This window comes from Myotis brandtii, unplaced genomic scaffold, assembly GCF_000412655.1.
Source record: "Myotis brandtii unplaced genomic scaffold, ASM41265v1 scaffold535, whole genome shotgun sequence".
NCBI lineage: Eukaryota > Metazoa > Chordata > Mammalia > Chiroptera > Vespertilionidae > Myotis > Myotis brandtii.
This window is the reverse complement of record NW_005369964.1, coordinates 507018-529711: the sequence shown is the minus strand read 5'-3', so window position 1 is coordinate 529711 and position 22694 is coordinate 507018. Positions and strand designations below refer to the sequence as shown.

Sequence of the window (22694 nt, the reverse complement as noted above, 5' to 3'; positions counted from 1 at the left end):
ATCCCTCTCCCCCCTCTCCCTCTCCCAGTTGGCCTTTCCATAAACTCTGAGGACTCCTAGGGGGAGGGCTTGGGAGCATAGGCTTAAAGAGAAGGCTTTGCTGATAAACTCAGAACCTCAAGGGGCCCAGCAACACGAAACTCCTCTCCCTCAGGGACCCTCCAGCACTGGGAGGAAGGCAGAAGCCCTCTTTCCACCAGAGTCCTGTGCTTTTGTTCCAAGGCCTCACTGGGACTCCCTCTTTTTACATACTCATTAACAAGTAGAAGGCCCACTGGGGCAACAGACACGGCACAATTTCAATGTGGTGTTCAGCCAAGGTGATGGGGGCTGAGGCAAGCAGCTCAATTATGAGTTGTCACAATACATAAGTTGAGTGCTAAGACAACATACAAATGCTTCTAAAGTTGCCTTTCCCCACCTAAAATACCCTGCCCTTCTACCCCTCTCAGGTTTATGTGGCGTGCTCTGATGTTTCCAGAACATCAGGAAATAGAACTCTTTTGTCCCTTTATTCTTCACAAGGTGAGTCTATTCTCTACCTTCCTTGTACTCTTCTAAGCCTCCTCCTCCCTGTCTTTGTGCCTGTTTCAAGCTACTGCTGCCTCTATTTCTGGGGAAGATCTTTCAGAGCCCAGCTCTGCCTCTAAAGTACTGTGTTTGGTACCAGCATTTTGTCTTTAGCTTTTATACATGATTGTGCTGCTATTCTGTTTTAAGCTAATAGATCAATGGGCTTGTTTACAATATAATATTTTCTATTAAATTCAATAGTGTAAAAAAATGCAGAAAACAAACATAGGAATCCTTGAAAATTAAAAATATGATCCTAGAGCCTGACCAGTGTGGCTCAGCAGTTGAGCATCAACCTATGAACCAGGAGGTCATGGTTCGATTCCCAGTCAGGGCACATGCCTGGGTTGTGGGCTAGATCCCCAGTGGGAGGCATGCAAGAGACAGCAAATCTGATTCTCTCTCATCATTGATGTTTCTATCTCTTTCTCCCGCTCCCTTCCTCTCCAAAATCAATAGAAATTTATATATATATATTTTTTTTTTTAGTAGAAATAAATAATCAATAGAAGGGTTAGAAGATACAGTTAAGGAAATTCCCCACACCCCAAAGTATAGCAAAAACAAACAAAAGACAAAATAAGAGAGCAATGATCAATCCAGTAGGTCCAATATCAGAATAAAAGGAGTTCCAGAAAAAGGCAATAGCAGAACCAAAAGAGCTAAAATCATTAACAAAACTGTTAAGATAGAAATAAATAATCAATAGAAGGGTTAGAAGATACAGTTAAGGAAATTCCCCACACCCCAAAGTATAGCAAAAACAAACAAAAGACAAAATAAGAGAGCAATGATCAATCCAGTAGGTCCAATATCAGAATAAAAGGAGTTCCAGAAAAAGGCAATAGCAGAACCAAAAGAGCTAAAATCATTAACAAAACTGTTAAGAAAATTTTAGAATACAGTAGATTTAAAAAGTCTACCATAAGGAATAAAAGTTGACACATAACAAGGCACATCATTGTAAAATGTCAGAAACTCATGACTTTGGACTTCTCAAAGCAACCCTGGAGCAAGACAGAAATGAAGTAATGCCTTTAAAACCCAGGGGGAAAAATTACTCTCAAAATAGAAATCCTTATTTAGGCGAGCTGTAAATAAAAAATAAAGACATGCTTAGACTTTCATGGTTTCAAAAAATGTATTTCCCATGCATCCTTTCTCCTAGGAAAGACCCAGCTGTGCATCAGGCATAGGAGGCAATCAGTCAAGATTACAGCGCCATGGTCCAAGAGAGACTGTTGAAAGCTGTCGTCACCAAGGGCCCCACACCCAATATGCTGGGTTTTTAACCCGACACAGAATGCCTGGGTGAGTGTGCCCCCATTCTTACTTGTCCGTAAGCCAAAGAAGTTCCTACTCTCCTTCACAGTCTCCTGCAACACCTAATGATGCTCATTTTACCCCCCAAAGAATTCTCCTTTGACCTACTTCTAAGACCTAGGGGTAGGTCATGTCAAGCTTAAGCAGAAAATACAGAGTAACCCATTCTCAACCATATTTTTGCCAGAGGTACAGTACTTGGTTCACACTTCCACATCCACCAAAAGCCCCAACTATGGTGAACCTTGCTTTCCTTGGACTCACTCCTGGCCTTGATCAATGACAACCCCAGAAGGGGCTCGCAAGGATACTGAATTCAAACTGTGTCTCAGAGACTCAATTTAGCTCATCTTCATGATATGAAGAGAGAATAAATTACGTATACAGTTTCAAAAATAATACTAAATGCACACTCAGGTACCCACCACCAGATAAAAAGATATTTACTGTATCTAGCTCTACTTTCATCCCCCTCACTCATCATAAAGGTAAATATTTTTTCTGTTTAAGCATTATTTTGCTTTTCTTTAGAGTTTCATCCCCTCAGCATGTATATAAACCGGTAGTGAATATAAACAATGTAGTATTTAATTTCAAAAAACTGAAGAGCACCCAGCCAGTGTTTCTCAGTGGTTAAGCATCGACCTATAACCCAGTAGGTCACAGTTCGATTCCTGGTCAGGGCACATGCCCAAGTTGCGGGCTTGGTCCCCAGTAGGGGGCATGCAGAAGACAGCGGATCAATGATTCTCTCTCATTATTCATGTTTTTATTTCTCTTTCCCTCTCCCTTTCTCTCTCTGAAGTCAATAAATTTAAAAAAGAACTGAAGAGCAATCCCAAACTCAGTGGTGTAAGGAAAACACAATATTGCCATTGATTTCAAGGTTCCCTTATTTACAAATTTTGGTCATCTCCTCTTAGTGGCAACAGAAAAAAGGAAAGGACTAAAGGGGCTGCCATGACTTCATCTTAATACAGACACAAAGAGTGGGTGAATAGTCACAAGCCTGGTTCTAAAGGCTGCAACCATTTATTCAATAAATTACTCTCAACTACCAGAGACAGGGTTTTTTAAAGAGTCTAGTTAAATATGCTAAAACAGGAGGGATCTGGGAAGAGGGAAATGGCAGCAGCAAAGTGTATTTTTTAAAATATATTTTTATTGATTCCAGAGAGGAAAGGAGAAGGAGGAAGAGATAGAAACATCAGTGATGAGAGAGAATCATTGTTTGGCTGACTCCTGCAGGCCCCACACTGGGGATCGAGCCTGCAACCCGGGCACGCACCCTGAATGGGAACTGAATCATGACCTCCTGGTTCACAGGTTGACACTCAACCACTGAGCCACACCAGCCAGGCAGCAGCATAGTTTTTAAATCAACCCAAGCCCCTCGACTAAAAACAGACAGAACAATGAGGATGACAACCCAAAGAAAATATCTACAACAAAATTAGGTGACAAAGTAGCACTGTGTACCAGTTATCAGAGGATGGGACAAACTTCTGACAGCTACACATCCATGTGCTATCAGCATCCATGCAGGAAGACACAAAAGGAAGGCCTTTGGGCCTGATGGTCCTCTGGACAGGAGAATTCTCAATTCGTCCACAGGTACTCACAGGGAACATTGGTGACCCAACCTGAAACAGAAGTCAAAGCAGGGAGGGGGTTCTTCAGGTGCTAAGATCTCTAATGAGGGAGCAGGGGCTCAACTCTAAACTCTAACAAACCAGGATAAAGCCCCATGCTCAGAAGTAACTGCTGTGAGTAGAATCCCCACTGAACAGTGCAAGGATATTAGATGCAGAGGAGAAAGTCCAAATAAAATACAACTAAAGAAAACAGGTCTCAGAAAGAACAAGAGCATATTTTTATCACTTTGTAAAACAAGAAAATAGAAGAGGAGCCCTAAAGTTATCCTGACCTAACACTCCCTCCTAAAATTACAGAGAACTTATTTTGCTTTAAAAAATGAGCAACAGAAAATCCCATACGGATTTATCTTAAGAGAAAGGAAATAAGAAGCAGAAACATGTGCACTAAACAGACAAAAACTGTAACCTCAGATTTCAAAAAAAGCTAAAAGAAATTAAGGAAATGATCGAAACTGTTATTAAGCACACTGAATTAGGTGACTAGAGAAGAGAGAATCTGAAAAGGAAGGTGAAAGAACTCTGGAGATAATTAGAAATAAGATATTTTTTAAATAGTTTTAAAATGAAGACAACCAATAGAAACAGGAATAAATAGAAACATGGATAATGCTTAAGTAAAATAAAACAAGGAAAGGAGGAATTCTTAAAAATTAAAAAGAAATAAAGAGGCTTCTGGTTATGATAAACTAAATCTCTACCAACAACCCCTCCTCCTGTCACGGAAAATAACTACAAAGCTTGGACACGATGGAAAAGCAGCAGCCTGAGAGCACAGGGGAATGGACAGAAGCAGAGAGGAGGGGAGCAGGCTCATGGCATTTAGCCTGGGGCTAAGTGCAGTCCCAGCAGCATGCACAGAGGTGAGGACACACAGAAAGAGCCACACCTTTCTGACCTGGGGAACCAGGAAAGCTGGCAAACATGAATGTTAAAGCAAGTAGGGGAATCCCGCAAGGGAAAGGGGACCTGCAGACTCTGAGTACCCACCTCCCTGACGGATCCCTAGAACCACACAGATACAAAACAGACTCAAAGCAACCCAGCTAAAGGCAAAAGATCTGAACTGAGTAAAAAGTTGCTGCATAAGCAACAGAGTTTACAGTGCAAGCCCAGACAAGAAAATGACCTAGTAAAATAAAGGAAACACTATTCATCAGTGGGAAATAATAGAATCCAAAGTCTCTACAACTTAACCTTTATAATGTCCGGGATACAATCCAAAATTATCCAAGATACAAAGAACCAAGAAAATGAAACACGTTCACAGAAGAAAAGAAAATCAGTCTAGTTCCATCGTGAAGTAAAACAGATGTTGGAACTAACAGAAAGGTATATACAACTAGTATACCTATCCTCAGTGAAGTAAAACAAAATATGCTTTCAATGCATGAGACTCATCAGAGAAATAAGAAGTCCCAACAGAAAAATAAAAATGATTTTTAAAAAAGAACAGGATGAAAATTCTAGAACTGAAAAAATATAAATTTCTGAATTAAAAAAATTCACTGGATGGACTTAGTCAAATGGACATGACAGAGGAAAGACTACATGAACTTGGAAATAGATCAATAGAGGTATTCAAGGTTGAAGAACACACACAAAAAAAAGATTGGGGAAGAAAATGAACAGAGCCTCAGAGACCTGTTACATAACATCAAACAGTAAAATTAAGGATGTGTAAATAGAATATCGAAAGGAGAGGACAAAAAGAATGGAGCAGAAGAAAATATGTGAAGAAATAATAGCCAATAATATACCAAATTTGACTTTTTTAAAACAGAAATTTTCACACACAAAATAAGCAAAGCAAACATGACAGAATAAACATCTCGCAACCTATGCCGAAAGAAGCCAGAGATAAACAGTATATCTTGAAAGCATCAAGAGAAAAATATATACAGTAGGTCCTCAGGGTACGTGGAGATCCATTCCTACGACGTGACTTAACGCAATTTTCGCCGTAAGCGGAACCCACCTACATAAGCACCTACGTCACTTACATGGAGCACATACACAGCAGTAATGAAGTGAAACAGTAAAAAAAAAAATTAAAAGAAAGATAACAATTCCTGACCTTTACTTGTGGTAAATAAATAATAAAAAACATAAAGCACATATGTACATACGTCGAAATGACGGAACTTTTTAAAAAATAAATAAACTAGAGGCCCAGTGCACGGATTCGTGCACCAGTGGGGTCCCTCAGCCTGGCCTGCAGGGACCAGGCCGAAACCAGCTCTACAACATCCCTCAAGGGGTCCCGGATTTCGAGAGGGCGGTTCTTGGGTGACACACCCTGGAATTGGACTCATCACCCAAGAACCGCAGCTGCTAAGTCACAGTAGCTCAGCAGCTCCTGTGTTGAGCATCTGCCCCCTGGTGGTCAGTGAACATCATAGCTATCGGTTGGCCAGTCGGACAGTCGCTTAGGCTTTTATATATATAGATGGGAGATGGCGACGTAACCACAAAACGACGTACGGCGAGTCCCACGTAACCCAAGGACTGTTTGTATATTACATACATATTATGGATGTAGTAAAATTTGTTAGCTGAATTCCCCTCTGAAACCATTAAGGCCAGATAGAAAGTACTGAAAAGAGAAAAAAGCTGTCAAAGCAGAATTATATATTTAGAAAAAATATCCTTCAAGAATAAAAGCAAGCCCTAACCGGTTTGGCTCAGTGGATAGAGGATTAGCCTGTGGACTTAAGGGTCCCAGGTTCAATTCCGGTCAAGGGCATGTACCTTGGTTGCAGGCACATCCCTAGTAGGGGGTGTGCAGGAGTCAGCTGATCGATGTTTCTCTCTCATCAATGTTTCTAACTCTCTATCCCTCACCCTTCCTCTCTGTAAAAAATCAATAAAATATATTTTTTTAAAAAAGAATAAAAGCAAAATAAAGGCATTTTCAGATGAAGAAATTTGGTTATAAGCAGAGCTGCACTGTAAAAAAAGATTTTAAAAAGTTTTGGGGCTGAAGAAAAATGATACCAGATGGGAACATAGCTCCTCAGAAAAGAATGAAGAGAAGCAGAAATTACAGATCTCCTTGTAAATACAAAAGACTGCATATATTTTGTTTGTTTGTTTGTTCATTTTGTTTGTTGTTTTGTTTTTGTGTTTTTGTTAATCCTCACCTGAGGATATTTTTCCATTGATTTTTAGAGAGAGTGGAAGGGAGGGGAGAAACAACAATCGGTTGCTTCCTGAGCCTGTAACCAAGGTAGGTGCCCTTGACAGGAATCAAACCCAGCCCAGGACCCTTCAGTCCACAGGCTGACATTCTATCCACTGAGCCAAACTGGCTAAAACAATAATGTATTTTGTTTTTCCTCTTAATTTCTTTATTAACCATATAACTTTAAAATTAAAATCATAGCATTGTCTAGTCTAGTGGGTTATATAACATGTATTACATATAACAACTACAAAAGGAAGAGGGATACAGGCCTATAAGACTACAAGATTTCTATATTTTAAATAATACATAATTAATTATATGTTAACTATGAAAAATTAAGAATGTACATTATAATTGCTAGGACAACCTTTACTTAAAAATGTAAAAGATAATGCCTAAGAAGCCAAAAAGAAATTTTTAAAGGTTTAAAGGAAATAAATGCAAAATACAGGGTGGGGCAAAAGTAGGTTTACAGTTGTTCATATGGAAAATCCTATATAATAAAAGGTTAATAAGCAAATTGTCCCCTCGACCAGGAGTTTGACTGGGAGTTCAACCCGGAGTTCGACCAGGTTGGGGCTGGCTGGTCAACTGCCCGCAGCCCCTGTCCCCAGCCTGCCCCACCCCCAATTGGTCCCCCAACCCCAATTTAGGGTGGGGCCAGCCTGCCAACCGCCAGCAGTCCCTCCCCCCGGCCGGCTGGACCCCACCTGTGCACGAAATCATACACTGGGACTCTAGTAATAAATAATAATACAAGAATAAACTGTGTTTTGTGTACTCACAACTATAAACTTACTTTTGTCCTACCCTATATATGCCACTCAAACAGTAAGCTGAAGTAGTATTATTAATATCAGATAAGTAGATTTCAAAACAATACATATTAACAAGGATAAAGAAGATACCCCATAATGAAAAAATAGATGCTGCAACTGGAAAACATAACAATCATAATGAGTATGAACCCAATAATGGAGCTTCAAAACACATGAAGCAAAAATTGACAGATTTAAAGGCAAAAAACAGACAATTTTGTAATCATAGCTAAAGACTGCAATATGCTTTGATCAACAATCGATAGGAAAACTAGACAACACCAGCAAGGATGTAAAAGACTTGAACACATCACCCAAAAAATGCAGAGTATATATTCTTTTTCAAGTGCACATGGATGTTTACCAGTACAAACCATGTTTTGGGCCATAAAACAAGTTTCAATTCATGCAAAAAAAATTGAAATTTTTTGTTTTCTGACAAAAATTGAATTTTTAGAAATCAAAAACAATAAATAAGAATGATGAAAATCCCAAATATTTGGAAATTAAAATACATATTTCTAAAGAGACTTTGGGTCAAAGAAAAAATTACAGAATAAATTACAAAAAACTGTGAGCTAAGCAATAATGAAAATACAACCTATCCAAATTTGTGGAATGCAGCTAAAGTAGGGCTTACAAGGATATTTATGGCTTTAAGTACCTATATTAGAAACGCAGAAAGGTCTCAAATCAATAAAATAAGCTTTCACTCTAAGAAACTATAATTAAATCCAAACCAAACTGAAAGAAGGAAATAGTACAGATAAGTGCAGAAATCAATAAAATAGAAAACAGAAAAATAATTTTAAAAAATAATCAAAACCAAATGCTGGTCCTTTGAGAAGATAAAAAAAATTGATAAATCTCTAAACAGACAGGTCAAGAAAAAAGAGAAACATAAATTGCCCATATCAGAAACTAAAACACATAGCAACAGTTTCTACATATGCAGAAAGAATAATAGGGGATTATTATAAACAACTTTATATCAATAAATGGACAACTAGACAAATTTGTCAAATGTACAAAATGAGCAAATTCCTTGAAAGACACAGATAACAAAGTTGACAAAGAATAAATTAAAACAACAACAAAAACAACTTGAACAGCTCTGTATCAACTAAATTGAATTTAAAAATTAAAACCTTCTGCCCTGCACACACACACACACACACACACACACACACACACACACACACAAAACAACAATAGCCTTCAGATCCCAATGGCTTCAGTAATATAAATTTTATCAAAAATTTAAGGAAAATTGAATATCCATTCTATACAAACTCTTCCAGAAAATATAAAAAGAGGAACACTTCCAAACTCATTTTATGAGACCAATTTTACTCCAATTCCAAAACCAAACAAAGATATCACAAGAAAACTATAGACCTATATTGATCAAGAACATAGATACAAAAATCCTTAACAAAACATAAGCAAAAATGCCCTAACCGGTTTGGCTCAGTGGATAGAGTGTCGGCCTGCAGACTGAAGGGTCCCGGGTTCGATTCCGGTCAAGGGCATGTGCCTTGGTTGCGGGCACATCCCCAGTGGGGGGTGTGCAGGAGGCAGCTGATCGATGTTTCTCTCTCATCGATGTTTCTGACTCTCTATCTCTCTGCTTTCCTCTTTGTAAAAGATCAATAAAATATATTGAAGAAAAAAAAAACATAAGCAAAAATGGAGTACAACAATATTTTAAAAGAATATATATTATGACCAAAAGTGGTTTGTTTCAGGAATGCAAGGTTGATTTAATATTGTGAAAGGCTCAAAGCTTTCTACACAAGGCAAGGATGTGCACTCACATTACTTTCATTTACATTGTTCTGTAGGTCCTAGCCAGTACAGCAGGCAATAAATAGAAATAAGAAGACTGGAAAGGTAGATATAAAACTTTATTCACAGACTAGAGGCCCGGTGCATGAAAATTTGTGCCCTGGGGGGGGGGGGTCCCTCAGCCTGGCCTGCCCCCTCTCACAGTCCAGGAGCCCTCAGGGGATGTCCTACTGACGGCTTAGGCCCGTTCCGCACAGGGAGCGGGCCTAAGCCGCAGTCTGGCCTCCCTCTGTGGGAGGCGCCCGGGCCAATCAGGGGAAAGCGCCGCCCCCATCTTCCTGCCTCTGCTGCTGCCTCTGGCCTCCCTCTGCAGGAGGCAACCAGGCTGATCAGGGGAAGGCGCCGCCCCCATCACCCCGCTGCTGCTGCCACTGCCAGCTGCTGTGGCTGCCAGCCCTCCTCAGTCCTCGCAGCCACTGCAGCTTTGTCTGGAAGGACGTCCAGAAGACATCCGGTCTATCTGGTCTAATTAGCATATTACCCTTTTATTAGTATAGATGATATGATTGTGTGTATTGAAAACCATAAGTAATCCCCCCAAAAAGCTACTAGACTAAATAAGTGAACATTGCAGGGGTGCAGAATATTAGATCAACACCCAAAAATCAATTGTATTTCTCTATATTAACACCATATAATTAGAAAATGAAATTTAGGTAACAGCTCCATTCATAAAAATACTTAGGAATAAATTTAATGAACAATGTGACAAGATTTATAATGGGAGTTAAATAAGACCTAAATGTGTGTGAGTGTATAGATATAGATATAGATATAGATATAGATATAGATATAGATATAGATATAGATATAGTTCTATATCTATATATACAGATATATATATATAAATATCTATATATCTATATCTATATCTATATATATCATTCCAAGGGTTGGAAAACTCAATGTTGTTAAAATAATAATCCTTTTTAATTGACCTATAAGCCAAAACCCAAATAAGTGTCTTTAAAAAAAAAAGAAAGAATGAAAGAAAGAGACATTGATTTTTAAGTTTACATAGAAAGCAAAGGACCTAAAACAGCTAAAAAACAATTTTGAAAAAGTTGGAGGATTTATACTACCTGATTTCAAGGCTTACTATAAACTTAAAGTAGTAGAGACAGTAATATGTCACTGGCATTGGATAGACATAGAAATTAATAAACATAATAGAGTCTAGAAATAGACTCAAACATAAATGGTTGGTTGATTTTTAACAAAGTTACCAAGATAATTTAATGGAGATAAGATAGATTTTACAACAAACGATGTTGGAACAACTGGATATTGCATATGGAAATAATGAACCTCAAAACTTAACTCATACCATACATAAAGATTGACTCGAAGATGTTCAAAGACCTAAATGTTAAAGATTAAAGTATTATATTTCCAGAAGAAAACACTGGAGAAAATCTTCATATTATTAAGTAAGGCAAAGATTTCTCAAACAAAACACCAAAAGCACAAATGATAAAAAAAAAAAAAATTGATAAAATGGACTTCATAGCCAGGCTGGTGTGGCTCAGTGAATTGAGCGTGATCCCAGGTACCAATAGGTCGCTGGTTTAATTTCCCATTGGGAGCATATGCCTAGGTTGCGGGTTTGATCCCTAGTAGGGGGCGTGCAGGAGGCAACTGATTGGTATTTCCCTCTCATTGATGTTTCTATCTCTCCCTCTCCCTTCCTCTCTCTAAAATCAATAAAAAAAATTTTTTTTAAATAAGAAACTTTTTAAATGGATTTCATGACTTAAAAGTTCCACTTCTCAAAAGTCATAGCTAAGAAAACACAAAGGTAAGCCACAGAATGGAAGCAAAATTTTTCAAAACACAGAGCTTGTATTCAGAATATATAAAGTAATCTTACAATCAATAGAAAGAAAACCAAAAATCTAATTAAAATGAACGAAAGATTGCAATAGATATTTCCCAGAAGAAGATATACAAATGGCCAATAAGCACATGAAATGGTACTCAACATCACTAGTCCTCAGAGAAATGCTAATTAAAACCACAATGAAATACCATTATACACCCACGAGAATGACTAAAGTTAAAAAGTCTGTCAATACCAAGTGTGATGAGGATTTTGGGCAACTGGAACTCTCTCCTACATTATTGATGAGAATAAAAAATGTTACAGCCACTTTGAAAAATAATATGGCAATATCTCATAACATTAAATATTCATTTACCATATTGTCAAGCAATTCTAGGTATTCACCCTGCAGGAATAAAAACATGTATGCAAATACTTTAAGCAGCATTATTCATATGGCCCAAAACAGGAAACAATCCAAATAGTATATACATACCATGAAATATTAAAGAGCACTAAGAAGAAACAAAATATTAATACACTCAACAATATGAATGAATCTCAAAAACTTTATGCTAAATAAAATAAATCACACTGAAATGACTATGCACTGAATGATTCCATTTATATGAAATTCCAGAACTGGGTGTAAAAAGAGGGTCATGAGCAAAGGAACACAGGAATCTTTTTAGGGTTAAGGGACTGTTCTTTATACTGATGAGGATGGTGATTGCACAACTGACAAGGAGTGGCAAAAGTAGGTTTACAATTGTAAATACACGAAACAGTTCATTCTTGTATTTATTTATTATTGTTTATTTATTTGTAGTATAACTGTAGACCTACTTTTGCCTACCCCTGTATATACTTAGCAAAATTCATTCAACTATGCTTTCAAAATAAGTGAATATTATTATGTATAATCATTTCCATAATAAACAAAAAGAGAACAAAATAACAAGTATTCCAATACATAGGTGCTTGGGCATGTCTACACTAGAAGACATAATGGCATAGTCAGATGTCTGTATTTACGCATAATAAAAACTTTGGATTTATGAGAAATAAAAAAATATTCAACTGAAAAGTTTCAATTTTTAATTTATATTCAACATTTTAAATTAAGGGCTAAATAATTATATCTCTACTTAACATGCAAAATCACCATGAATAAGCTAGCTCACATATAAGACTAATAAAAGTATATTGTACAGTAGACTCTAAAAAACTGGAAAAGAAATGAAAGGATTTTAAAAATAGTCAATAAAAACGGATCCATATAGAAGATTATCAAAAACAGAAAAAAACCCATCATACATATGATAGGGATTGCAAAGAATGTCAAACAATAGAAAAAATAAATATTAAAATTATAATTCCAGAACACTCTTTTAAAATTTAAAAAAAAATCTCAACATTACATATTTTGAAAGGATAAACCACAATCATTTTAACATGGCCAACAGTGAGTCATATTACAGTTAAAACTACTTTTATAAAAAATCATTTAGGCAACCAGGCAAAATAAGGAAAAGAAAATAAGACCTTCACCAGACTTTTCAACAATTCTTAATTCCCCCTAGAAAAATGATGTAACAAATTTAAGACATTCAAGGAAGGAAAATATGAGTTAAGCAATTTACATCTACTCCAACTGACCTCCAAGTACAAAGCTGTAAACTATTGTAAACTTCCCAAAACTCAGGGTACAGTGATCCTGTGTGTCCTTCCTATTAGGAAAGAACATTCAGACAACCAAAGAAACCAAGAGACACTAATATAAGAATTAGTTGTGAGCATTAAATATAAATATCCCTGTAGAACAAAGCTAAACCATAGTTATAAAGGAGAGAATAAAGCATAGTATAATAATCAAAAATTGGGATGGGGAAATAAAGAGTGCATATGATATGATTACCTAATTAATATTAATTGGAAATAAAAAGATATTATTTTAAATCAGATACTGAGATAGAAGGAGCAAGGGGAAAAGTTACAAGCTAATTTCAATATTGTTCAATGTAAGAAACCAATTTAAGTCCAAAAAAAATGGACTAATGGCATAAAAAGTATTAGTATAAAGTTAAACAATGGAACAAACAAGCAGATAAAACCCACTGCATAATGAAAAAAAGTATAGATACAAAAGACTTAAAAATAAAACAATACGATAGAACTGAGGCCAAACATTTTAATCATATCAATAGATGTAAATGGGCTTAACTCACCTATTGAAAGAAAAGGATTTTCAGATTGGCTAATAAAGCAAAATCCAACACTATGCAGAATACAAGACACACCTAAAACAAAGAGATTCAAAAGAGTTAAAAATAAAAGGATGGAGAAAGATACATCAGGCAAACACAAAAAGAAAACGGGGTCATAATCTTGATATCTGACAAGGTGGAATTGAAAGCAAAAAGCATTAAAATATATAAAGAAGAACACGTTATAATTCTTAAAGCTACAATTCACAATGAAGATATTGCAGTTACTATATTTATGAACTAATAATAATAATAATTTTCATTAAGCAGCAACCTACAGAAAATGCAAGGAGAAATAGACAGAAACACTAACAAGAAAACTTTAACATACCTCACAATCCAAAACCAAGCCAACTAAAAATTAATCAAGTATAGAAGACCTAGACAACATAATGGTAGATCTTATAGCTTATATCAAGCTCTGGATTCCAAAAACGCAGATTAAACTTATTTTCAAGTGCACTTGGAACATTCACAAAAAATGTCCAAATGTTAGGCCACACACACACAAAAATTCATTAAGTTCCAAAGAACAGAAATAATGCAAATATCATTCTTAGGCTATAATGCAATAAAAATAGAAATCAATAACAAAATTTAAAAAGAACAAAACTTCTTTCCACATGGATTTTATTAGCGCACTTTTAAATAACTCTTGGGTCCAAGGCAAATACTAAATTAAATTGCAGAATCTCTTGAAAATAATAATAAAAGCCTGACATTACAAGGAGTCCATAGGCTACATAGAAAAGAAGTATCAAAGGAAAATATATTGCATTAAATGCCTATATCAAAATATTAAAATAAATAAATTGATACCCAACTCAAAAAGCTAACAAATAACCTCTAAAATAAAACAAAGAAACCAAGAAAAAGGAGAATAATGTAAGCATAAATTAATTTAGAAAAAACAACAATAGAATTAATACATAAATCCAAAAACGATTCCCTAAAAGAAATCAACAACATACAAACCGCTAACTAACTCAATCAAGAATAAAGGAGGGGTCCTGGCTGGGTAGCTCTGTTGGTTAGAGCATCATCCTGAAACCCCAAGGTTGTAGGTTTGATCCCCAGTCAGGGCACATACAAAAATGCATAAATAAGTGGAACACCAAATCAATGTTTTTCTCTCTTTCTAAATAAATAAATAAATAAATAAATAAATAAATAAATAAATTTTTAAAGGAAGGGTGAAGACACAAATTACACTAAATACACCACATTAGATATGACAAGGAGTTACATCAACATAATAGAAATTGTTAAATTTCTAAAAGACACTTTTGCATAATTCTATGCAAACAAATTTGAAAACTTAGATGAACTGAATACATTTTTAGAGAAATAAAACTTACCAAAATTGACCCCAGTAGAAACACAAAGTCCAAATAGAACAAGGGTCATAGAGGAAATAGAGAAAGAAGTTAGAGTTCCACTACTAAAAAGCACCAGGCTAGAGGGTTTTACAGGGGGACTGAATGAACTTTTAAAGATCAGATAACCTCAATGTTACTTTAATCATTCCAGAGTATCGCCCAGGCCAGTTGGAGCATTGGCCTGCACATGGAAGGGTCACCAGTTAAATTCCCGGTCAAGGGCACGTACTTGGGTTGCAAATTGGATTCCAGCCCTGTCAGGGTGCATGCAGGAGGCAACCAGTGGATGTCTCCCTCACATCAGTGTTTCTCATGCTCTCCCTCTCTCACTCTCTGTATCCTCTTCCCCCCATCCTTTCCACTCTCTCTAAAAATCAATGGAAAAAATATCCTCTGGTGAGGATTAACAACAACAAAAATCACTCCAGTGCATAGAAAAAATAGAACTTCCAGACTCATCTTATGTAATAAATATAGGGTTGTTCATAGTTCCTGACTAGAATTACTTCCCATATCACCCCTGTAAAAAAGAAATAACACCTATGGACACATCTAACATGTGAATATCAATGCAAAAAATTATTAAATTAGATATGATGAAATTAAATCCAGCATATTAATAAAGTTAAGAGAATTACATGGTCTCCATGGATACAGGACATGAACTTGACAAAGTTCAACACCATTCAGGTTTTTCTTTAAGTCAATAATATAGGAATTGATGGTTATTTCCTAAGTACAGTGGGGTCTTGACTTACGAGTGTCCCGACTAACGAGTTTTTCAAGATACGAGCCGCCGTCTCTCTCGTCTCTCTCGGCCGATTTTTTGCTTTGAGTTGCGAGCTAAAATTCAGGTTACGAGCCAGCTTCAGATACCCCACCGCTAGTTGGTGCAGCGAATGTCACAGTGAACGCCACATCAGCCCAGCATCACTTGTCTCACTCGTTCACTTCTTGATTTGACATACGAGTAATTTGAGTTACAAGCTCCGTCACGGAACAAATTAAACTCGTAAGTCAAGGCCCCACTGTACATTATCTCAGCCCAAAAGAATATCTTACTTAATAGTGAAATAGTAGAAACTTTCCAACTAAAATTTAAAACAAGAATACTCACTCTCTATGTTATATTTAATATTGTGTTGGAGATACTTGACAATCCAATTAGAAATAAAGCATTTAGAGATATAAGAACTGGACAGAAAAGAAAGGATAAAACTATTTTCTATATTCAAATTATATAATAATACATCTTGAAAACCCAAAGGATAAATGGAAAAACAACTACAAAAAGAAAATAATTTAGTAAAGTTATAAAATTAGCACAAAAAATCAACAGCCGTCATGTATAAAAATAAAAATGAAAGAAAAGATAGACCCATTATACAGAGCTACCCATATTTTTGCAGAATGTAAGAAATAAATGCATGTGAATTTCCAATATAACAACACTGCAAAATGAAAATCCCAACTTAAATCCCATTTATTGGTTGAGTAACCAATATATAAAACTTGAACATCAATAATAATAAAAGGGTAATATGCTAATTAGACCAGACAGCCAAACGTCCTTCCGGACGACCTTCCGGACGAAGCTGGGGCTGCGAGTGCTGAGCCCCCTTGCATAAATTTCGTGCATCAGGCCTCTAGTATCTATAATAATAAAAGGGTAATATGCTAATTAGACCAGACATCATTCCAGATATCATTCTGGAAGTCCTTCCAGACCAAGCTGGGCCAGAGAGAAGTCCGGGCCCGGGTGTCTGACAGCAGCCAGAGGGAAGCCCGGGTCCGGGGTGCCAGAGGGAAGCCGGTGCCAGCAGCCGGGGGAAGGAAGGCCAACTCTTGCATGAATTTCGTGCATCAGGCCTCTAAGTGTATTATAAAAGGATCCAAATCAAACTACAGCATGAAGAGTTACAGACTTCAGATGTATTATCATTTTATCTTAAGAAAAACAGTTGGCTGTGTACTAAGATTGTCTACTAATTAGTAATCATAATTATTATGTTGAATATAATAATAGAAAATTTTAACTGATCAGAAAGAACCAAAAACACAATGACTGTTCAGGAAAGGTATAATTTGTTATATAAATACTATAAAATTTAATTCAGCAAATATGTTTAAGTACTTTTGACAAGTGTATTTTTATTTAACTGTAAATCTATTTGAAAAGCAGAACTTCACATTGATGACAATGTGTAATCTTCAAATTAATGATATCTGAAACTTGATTATGCAATCCTTTTTTGTTGTTGTTAATCTTCACCAAAGGATATTTTTTCTCCATTGATTTTTAGAGAGAGTGAGGGGGGAGAGAGAGAGAGAGAGAGAGAGAGAGAGAGAGAGAGAGAAACACTGATGTGAGAGAGACACATCGATTGGTTGCCTCCCGCTTGGGCCAGGGATGAATTGCAATCCAGGTACATCTCCTTGACCAGGAATTGAACCAGAGACCTTTCAGTGCTCAGGCTGACACTCTATCCACTGAACCACTCCAGCCAGGGCTGCAATCCTTCTTCATACTAGTAAAAGACTTTTAAGTCACTCTCGATCATTTGTACTTATTCAAGAAACAGTTTTTGTGTAAACACTGTTCACTAGACAATGGTGTTTGCACACAAGAGGCGCAGAGATGAACATAATACAGTCTACACACAAAGTAAATGTGGGCACCTAACAAGAGAGCTAATTATGCAATACAATGTGAGCACACGAGTGGGGCATACTGGGTAAGACTGGCAATCAAGTAAAGCTTCTAAGCTAAATATTGAACAATAAAAAGGCAAAGAAGAGGGCCATCGAGGGAAAGAAAGCCATTTCAGGCAAAAAGAACATGATACATTGGAGGAACTTTAAAACACACACACACAAAAAAAAGAAAACACGGTCCAATGTAACTCAAGAAGTTTAAGGCAGCGATTTGGTTGGATGTGCTAGAATCAACAAGGTTTGGTGATTTGTTGGATACTAATAACGGAGAGTAGAAGTTTAAGAAGATGCCCAAATTGACTAGGATTAATGGGTAGGTAGTGGTGCCATTCATTGAAGTGAGTAATATATAAAAAGAAATATAAATTTGGAACAGAAGACAATGAGTTTGGGTTTGAGATGTCTATAGGATGCCTCAATAGAGATAGAGGCTTATAGTTCAAGAGGCATGTTTAGACTAGAAAATTGTATTTGGATGTCATCCACAAAGAGTTGATAACTGATATGAGAGTGAACAAGAGCAAATAACCCACACTCTAATTTTTAAATAAAATATGAATAAAACCAGAGTTTCATCTATAAGAAGTTAGCAACGTTGTGCAAAGATTTCTGAACAAGTACAGGTTGCAGTGCTATTCAAAGGAGAAGTACTTTTCTATTTTACTAATACTACCATATATGTACGTAAAAATTTTAAACATTCTATTGATTTCTCCAAGCATGGCCCTTAAACATGACAGGAGAGGGCCAAGTTCAACTTCAAACATATTGCTAATTAGCTGTACTCTTTAAAATGCTTGGTTTTGATGTAATTAAAAAGACTTTTAGTTACTGAGAGAAGGATGTTGAGTAGGATAAATACATTAAAAATAGCATACATTCACATTTCTATCATTAGCTATTCTGAGTTTATGCTCAAATTATCAGCAGTTTAATATCCAAGCTTGACAAACATTTTGATGGATATTTATATAACGGATTTATATTTACCAGCTGCTACACTGTTATCATAATACAAAAGGTGATGGATAGGCAGTTCATGCCTTAGAAACGTTTTGTTTAAAATAAATCAAGTCAGCCCTAACCGGTTTGGCTCAGTGGACAGAGTGTCAGCCTGAGGACTGAAGGGTCCCAGGTTCGATTCCGGTCAAGGGCATGTACCTGGGTTTCGGGCACACCCTTCCTCTCTGTAAAAAAATCAATAAAATATATTTTAAAAAATAATAATAAAAAATAAATCAAGTCAAGCCATGCAGAGATCCTCTCACACTAAAAATGGGTTAGGCTGATTGCTGTAGAGGAGACCTGGAGACAAGGAAAAGAGAAAAAAAAAAGTCCAATAGTCTATGTCCCATTTAAATAATATTTTTCTGGGGCGCTAACTCCAAATTTATAATATAGCAGCAAGCACAAGATTTGATACTTAATGATGATGATAATGATAATAGCTAACATTAAGTGCCAGGATTCTGTGCTAAGCATTTTTCTTAGTTCATCTCACTTAAACTTCACAACAATGATGATTATCCCCGTTTTATATATATGCATTCGAGGCTTAGAGAGGTTGACTTAACTTGTTCAAGGTCACACCAATAGTAAGAAGCAGAGCCAGGATTCATACCCAGGCAGCAGACTGATTCTGGAACCCAACTCTTAATTCTGCTGCTATCAAAAGCAAGCTGCTTTTGGAAGCATACATCCAAAGTACTCCAGATTGGTCAATTTTAATTCTTAGACGATGGAAAAGGCTGGAGGTGCAGGAGACTTGGGCTCCTCTTTAGAATTCCAAATAAAAGAACTATAAATTCTTATTTTTATCATTCCCGATTCTATATCAGCTACACAAACATTTTCACTACAGTGAATTTTGTTAGAAAAAGAAGCACTTGGAGGAAAAAAATTTAACTCTTGTGCTATTGCCTGAGAAATTGCTAGAAAGCTTTCACCTTCTCTTATGATGGTTCTACATATAGCATAGGGAACAAACAGATCGTATGTATAAAAACAGGCTCCAAACTACACATTTGTTAAAATTAGCCTCTCTTTCATCATTATTACTTCTTCACTTATTCATAAAAGGAAATACCGCTGCATAAAAACAAAATCTTTTTCACATATCCATGGTACATTACATTTCAAAGGTAAATCACGTAATTTGGGTTGAAATGCAATTACTTCCTCTTTGCTGGTTCAACCAAACTATGTCTACTTCCTGTACCAGTGAAACCTTTACCTATATCAAGAGGCCTCAGGAAGAAGAGTAACAGAAATAATATTTTAACATTGTATTAAATCTAATTCTCCACTTCTGGTCCTTAGGCAAGTGGCACTGTGCACACTCCTGAACGCAGAGGAGAAATGAATTCTCTCATTCTCTCCCATCCAGTGGAAGAGAAAAATCCAATAGTGGGCTTCACATCCAGTAGAAAAGAAAAGTCTTCTGGCATTTCCTTCTCTTTCTCTTTCCCCTTCGCCATACTCCTACTGAGTCCAAGGCGAAAATACCACAGACCTGCAACTTTTCTTTATTAAAAAATGTTCACCCTTCATGAACATCAACTACGCAGCCTTTTATGTGTTTGCTCTATTTTCAAGTTTATAATGTGCACTAGAGTGTCAACCCATTCATGTTCATGCATGTAAGAGAAAAAGAAATTATCTTCCCTCACTCTAAATAAAGATTCTTAAAAACACCCAAAGCATCCTTATCCTTTTTACAGCCTACTCTCATTTACCTCATTTGCCCTCCAAACCCTTAGGATTAAACAAAAGCAGCTGCTGCTACTATTTCTCACGTCATAGATGAAAACTCTTAAAGAGGCACAAAACTATTAAATTAATTGTCCAGTGTCTCACAGTTCATTAAAAGGGCATGCAAAACTCAAATCCACATGGTGTCCTTTCCATCATCTACAGATGAAAAAAACCTGTTTTACAAACAATTCTAAAATAGCTGCTTAACTACACACTCCTGTGCTACATAACTGGGTCCACGTGTAGATTTTATTTACCTTGGCATTAACTGTCCAGGAAGAAGACAAGAAAAAGCATCCAGTGCATCTCAAAATATAACAAGGAAAAGAAAACACAGGAAGAGGAAAGTAATACTCACTGGCTTTGACCTGAAATTACTTATGTAACATGTAACTATAAAATCAAATCACAGGTGGTGGGTTTCTTTTTAACAATTGAACTATAATATAACCTTCAAGAGTGTGATATCCTCAAGTGGGAAGATCCACATTGATTCCAAGTATGTTGTCATTACTCAAAACATGATGCATCCAATTTTTTTGAAAGCCTCCATAGACGCAAATTTTATCTTTGAGGTTTAGATTTAACTTCTGGAGACAGGCAAAAAAAAAATCACAAAAGCCGTGGCCGGTTTGGCTCAGTGGATAGAGCGTCGGCCTGCGGACTGAGAGGTCCCGGGTTCGATTCCGGTCAAGGGCATGTACCTTGGTTGCGGGCACATCTCCAGTGGGAAGTGTGCAGGAGGCAGCTGATCGATGTTTCTCTCTCATCGATGTTTCTAACTCTCTATCTCTCTCCCTTCCTCTCTGTAAAAAATCAATAAAATATATTTTTTAAAAAAAATCACAAAAGAACTTCCTATTTAGAAGAGATGGACTATTAAGTGGGAAATAACTATCAGTATTATAACCATCATTTATTGAGTACTTGCTATGTGCTAGGCTCACTACTCAACCTTTCATGTATGTGTATCCTCTCATTTATAATCACAAAAACCCCATCAGCATTGTTACCCCAGGTTCACAGATAAGGAAATAAAACATTGCAAAGAGGTATAAATACTAGATGGTAAGGGTGTATTGTCAATCTCTACTGAACCATCAATCTTGGAATTCCATGGTTTTCAGTTCACTTAACCTAGCTGGTAAATAAGTGACAGATTGCATTTTATCATATACATGCTACTGCCCCCAAATAATGAGACTGCTGATTTGGGTAAATACAAATTCTCCCAGAATGGCTTTAATAGCATTCCAAAGAAGAATTACAAAGACTTTAAAGTAGTGACAATATTATCAACATAACTGTGTACTACTTTGAAAGAAACAAGAATCAATTAGATGAATACGGTTAGGTATATTTTTTATTCAAACGCATTGCTTAATAAAAAAACAATCAGAAGTTTAAGTTCCTGAATTCCTCAAGTGCACTCAGGAAAAGGTTTCACATTAATCAGCCTACCAAGTGCATACTGAAGGCCTACTAATGCACACTGCAATAAAAGACTATAGGGAGCATATTAGAAACTTCCTCTGTCCACAAGGAGTTAGCAGGTTGTTTCCAACCAAACACACAGTCAGTCATTACTGGAACAACTAAAATCCTCCTGTTATTTGTTAGAGTTTGTGTGAGCTGCCCTACAAAAAGGGTTAGATCATTCCCCCAGAGACCCTTTCACTTTGCTGCAAGCACCTACTCCGGCTTTAACCTATAATTGTGCTTAGTTTTAGCATATGTTGGTTTTCCTGAGCTGATTAACCTCACACTGGATCCTGAATTCTGCCAGGCTCCTGGCTCCCCCCGCCCCCCTCCCCTTTTTCGTCCCTTCTTGCCTCTCCAACCCGAAGTGGAAACTGCAGACAAACTCCCCTTTGGCTCCAGCACCGAGAACTGGGCATGCTCAGAAGGCCAGGCCGGCTTTGGTTGCACTGACAGTTCCCCGCCCCTGATTTGCCGCTGCCCCCCCTTCCCCCACTCCAACAAGAGACACCGAAATGTTTATCTGAAAGATGCGAGACCTCCTTTTTTCCCGAGAATGACCCCATTTTAATTTCATTTCGCAGGGTCTTTCAGTCTTGCGAAACCCCTCCACAAGCCCGACGAAGGCTGCATTATGTTTCAGCACCGGGGACAGCGCCGTAGCCCCCACCCCCGCACCAGCACGATGCCAAGGTCTCCCGGCAGCCGCAAACGCCGCAACTGCAATAGTTCCCAGCTGGAGGCCGGGCCAGAACGCCAGGCCGGCTGCTACTTACACTGCTCCGCTTTGGTGGACATGGTGCTGTCCAGATGGAAAGGCTTTGCCCAAAAATCTGTGTCGTGTGAGCTCCCTCGCTCCGCCAGCGATGTTGCG

The 22694-nt window shown here is 37.1% G+C and overlaps 1 protein-coding gene across 3 annotated transcripts in view; it reads right to left on the bottom strand.

Annotated features, from left to right (window-relative positions):
• Positions 1-22694, bottom strand: part of UNC79 (unc-79 homolog (C. elegans)) — a 238074-nt gene that overhangs the window by 214604 nt on the left and 776 nt on the right. Inside the window, exon 1 of one of the 3 annotated variants that reach the window (XM_014549088.1) lies at positions 22597-22688. The exons of 1 other annotated variant lie outside the window; for it this stretch is intronic. In XM_014549088.1, coding sequence (XP_014404574.1) covers positions 22597-22618 — 22 coding nt within the window. In that variant the 5' untranslated portion in view covers positions 22619-22688. Of the gene's footprint in view, positions 1-13454; positions 13527-22596; positions 22689-22694 lie in introns of those variants that run through there. One more of the 3 variants, XM_014549086.1, reaches the window with a different exon arrangement.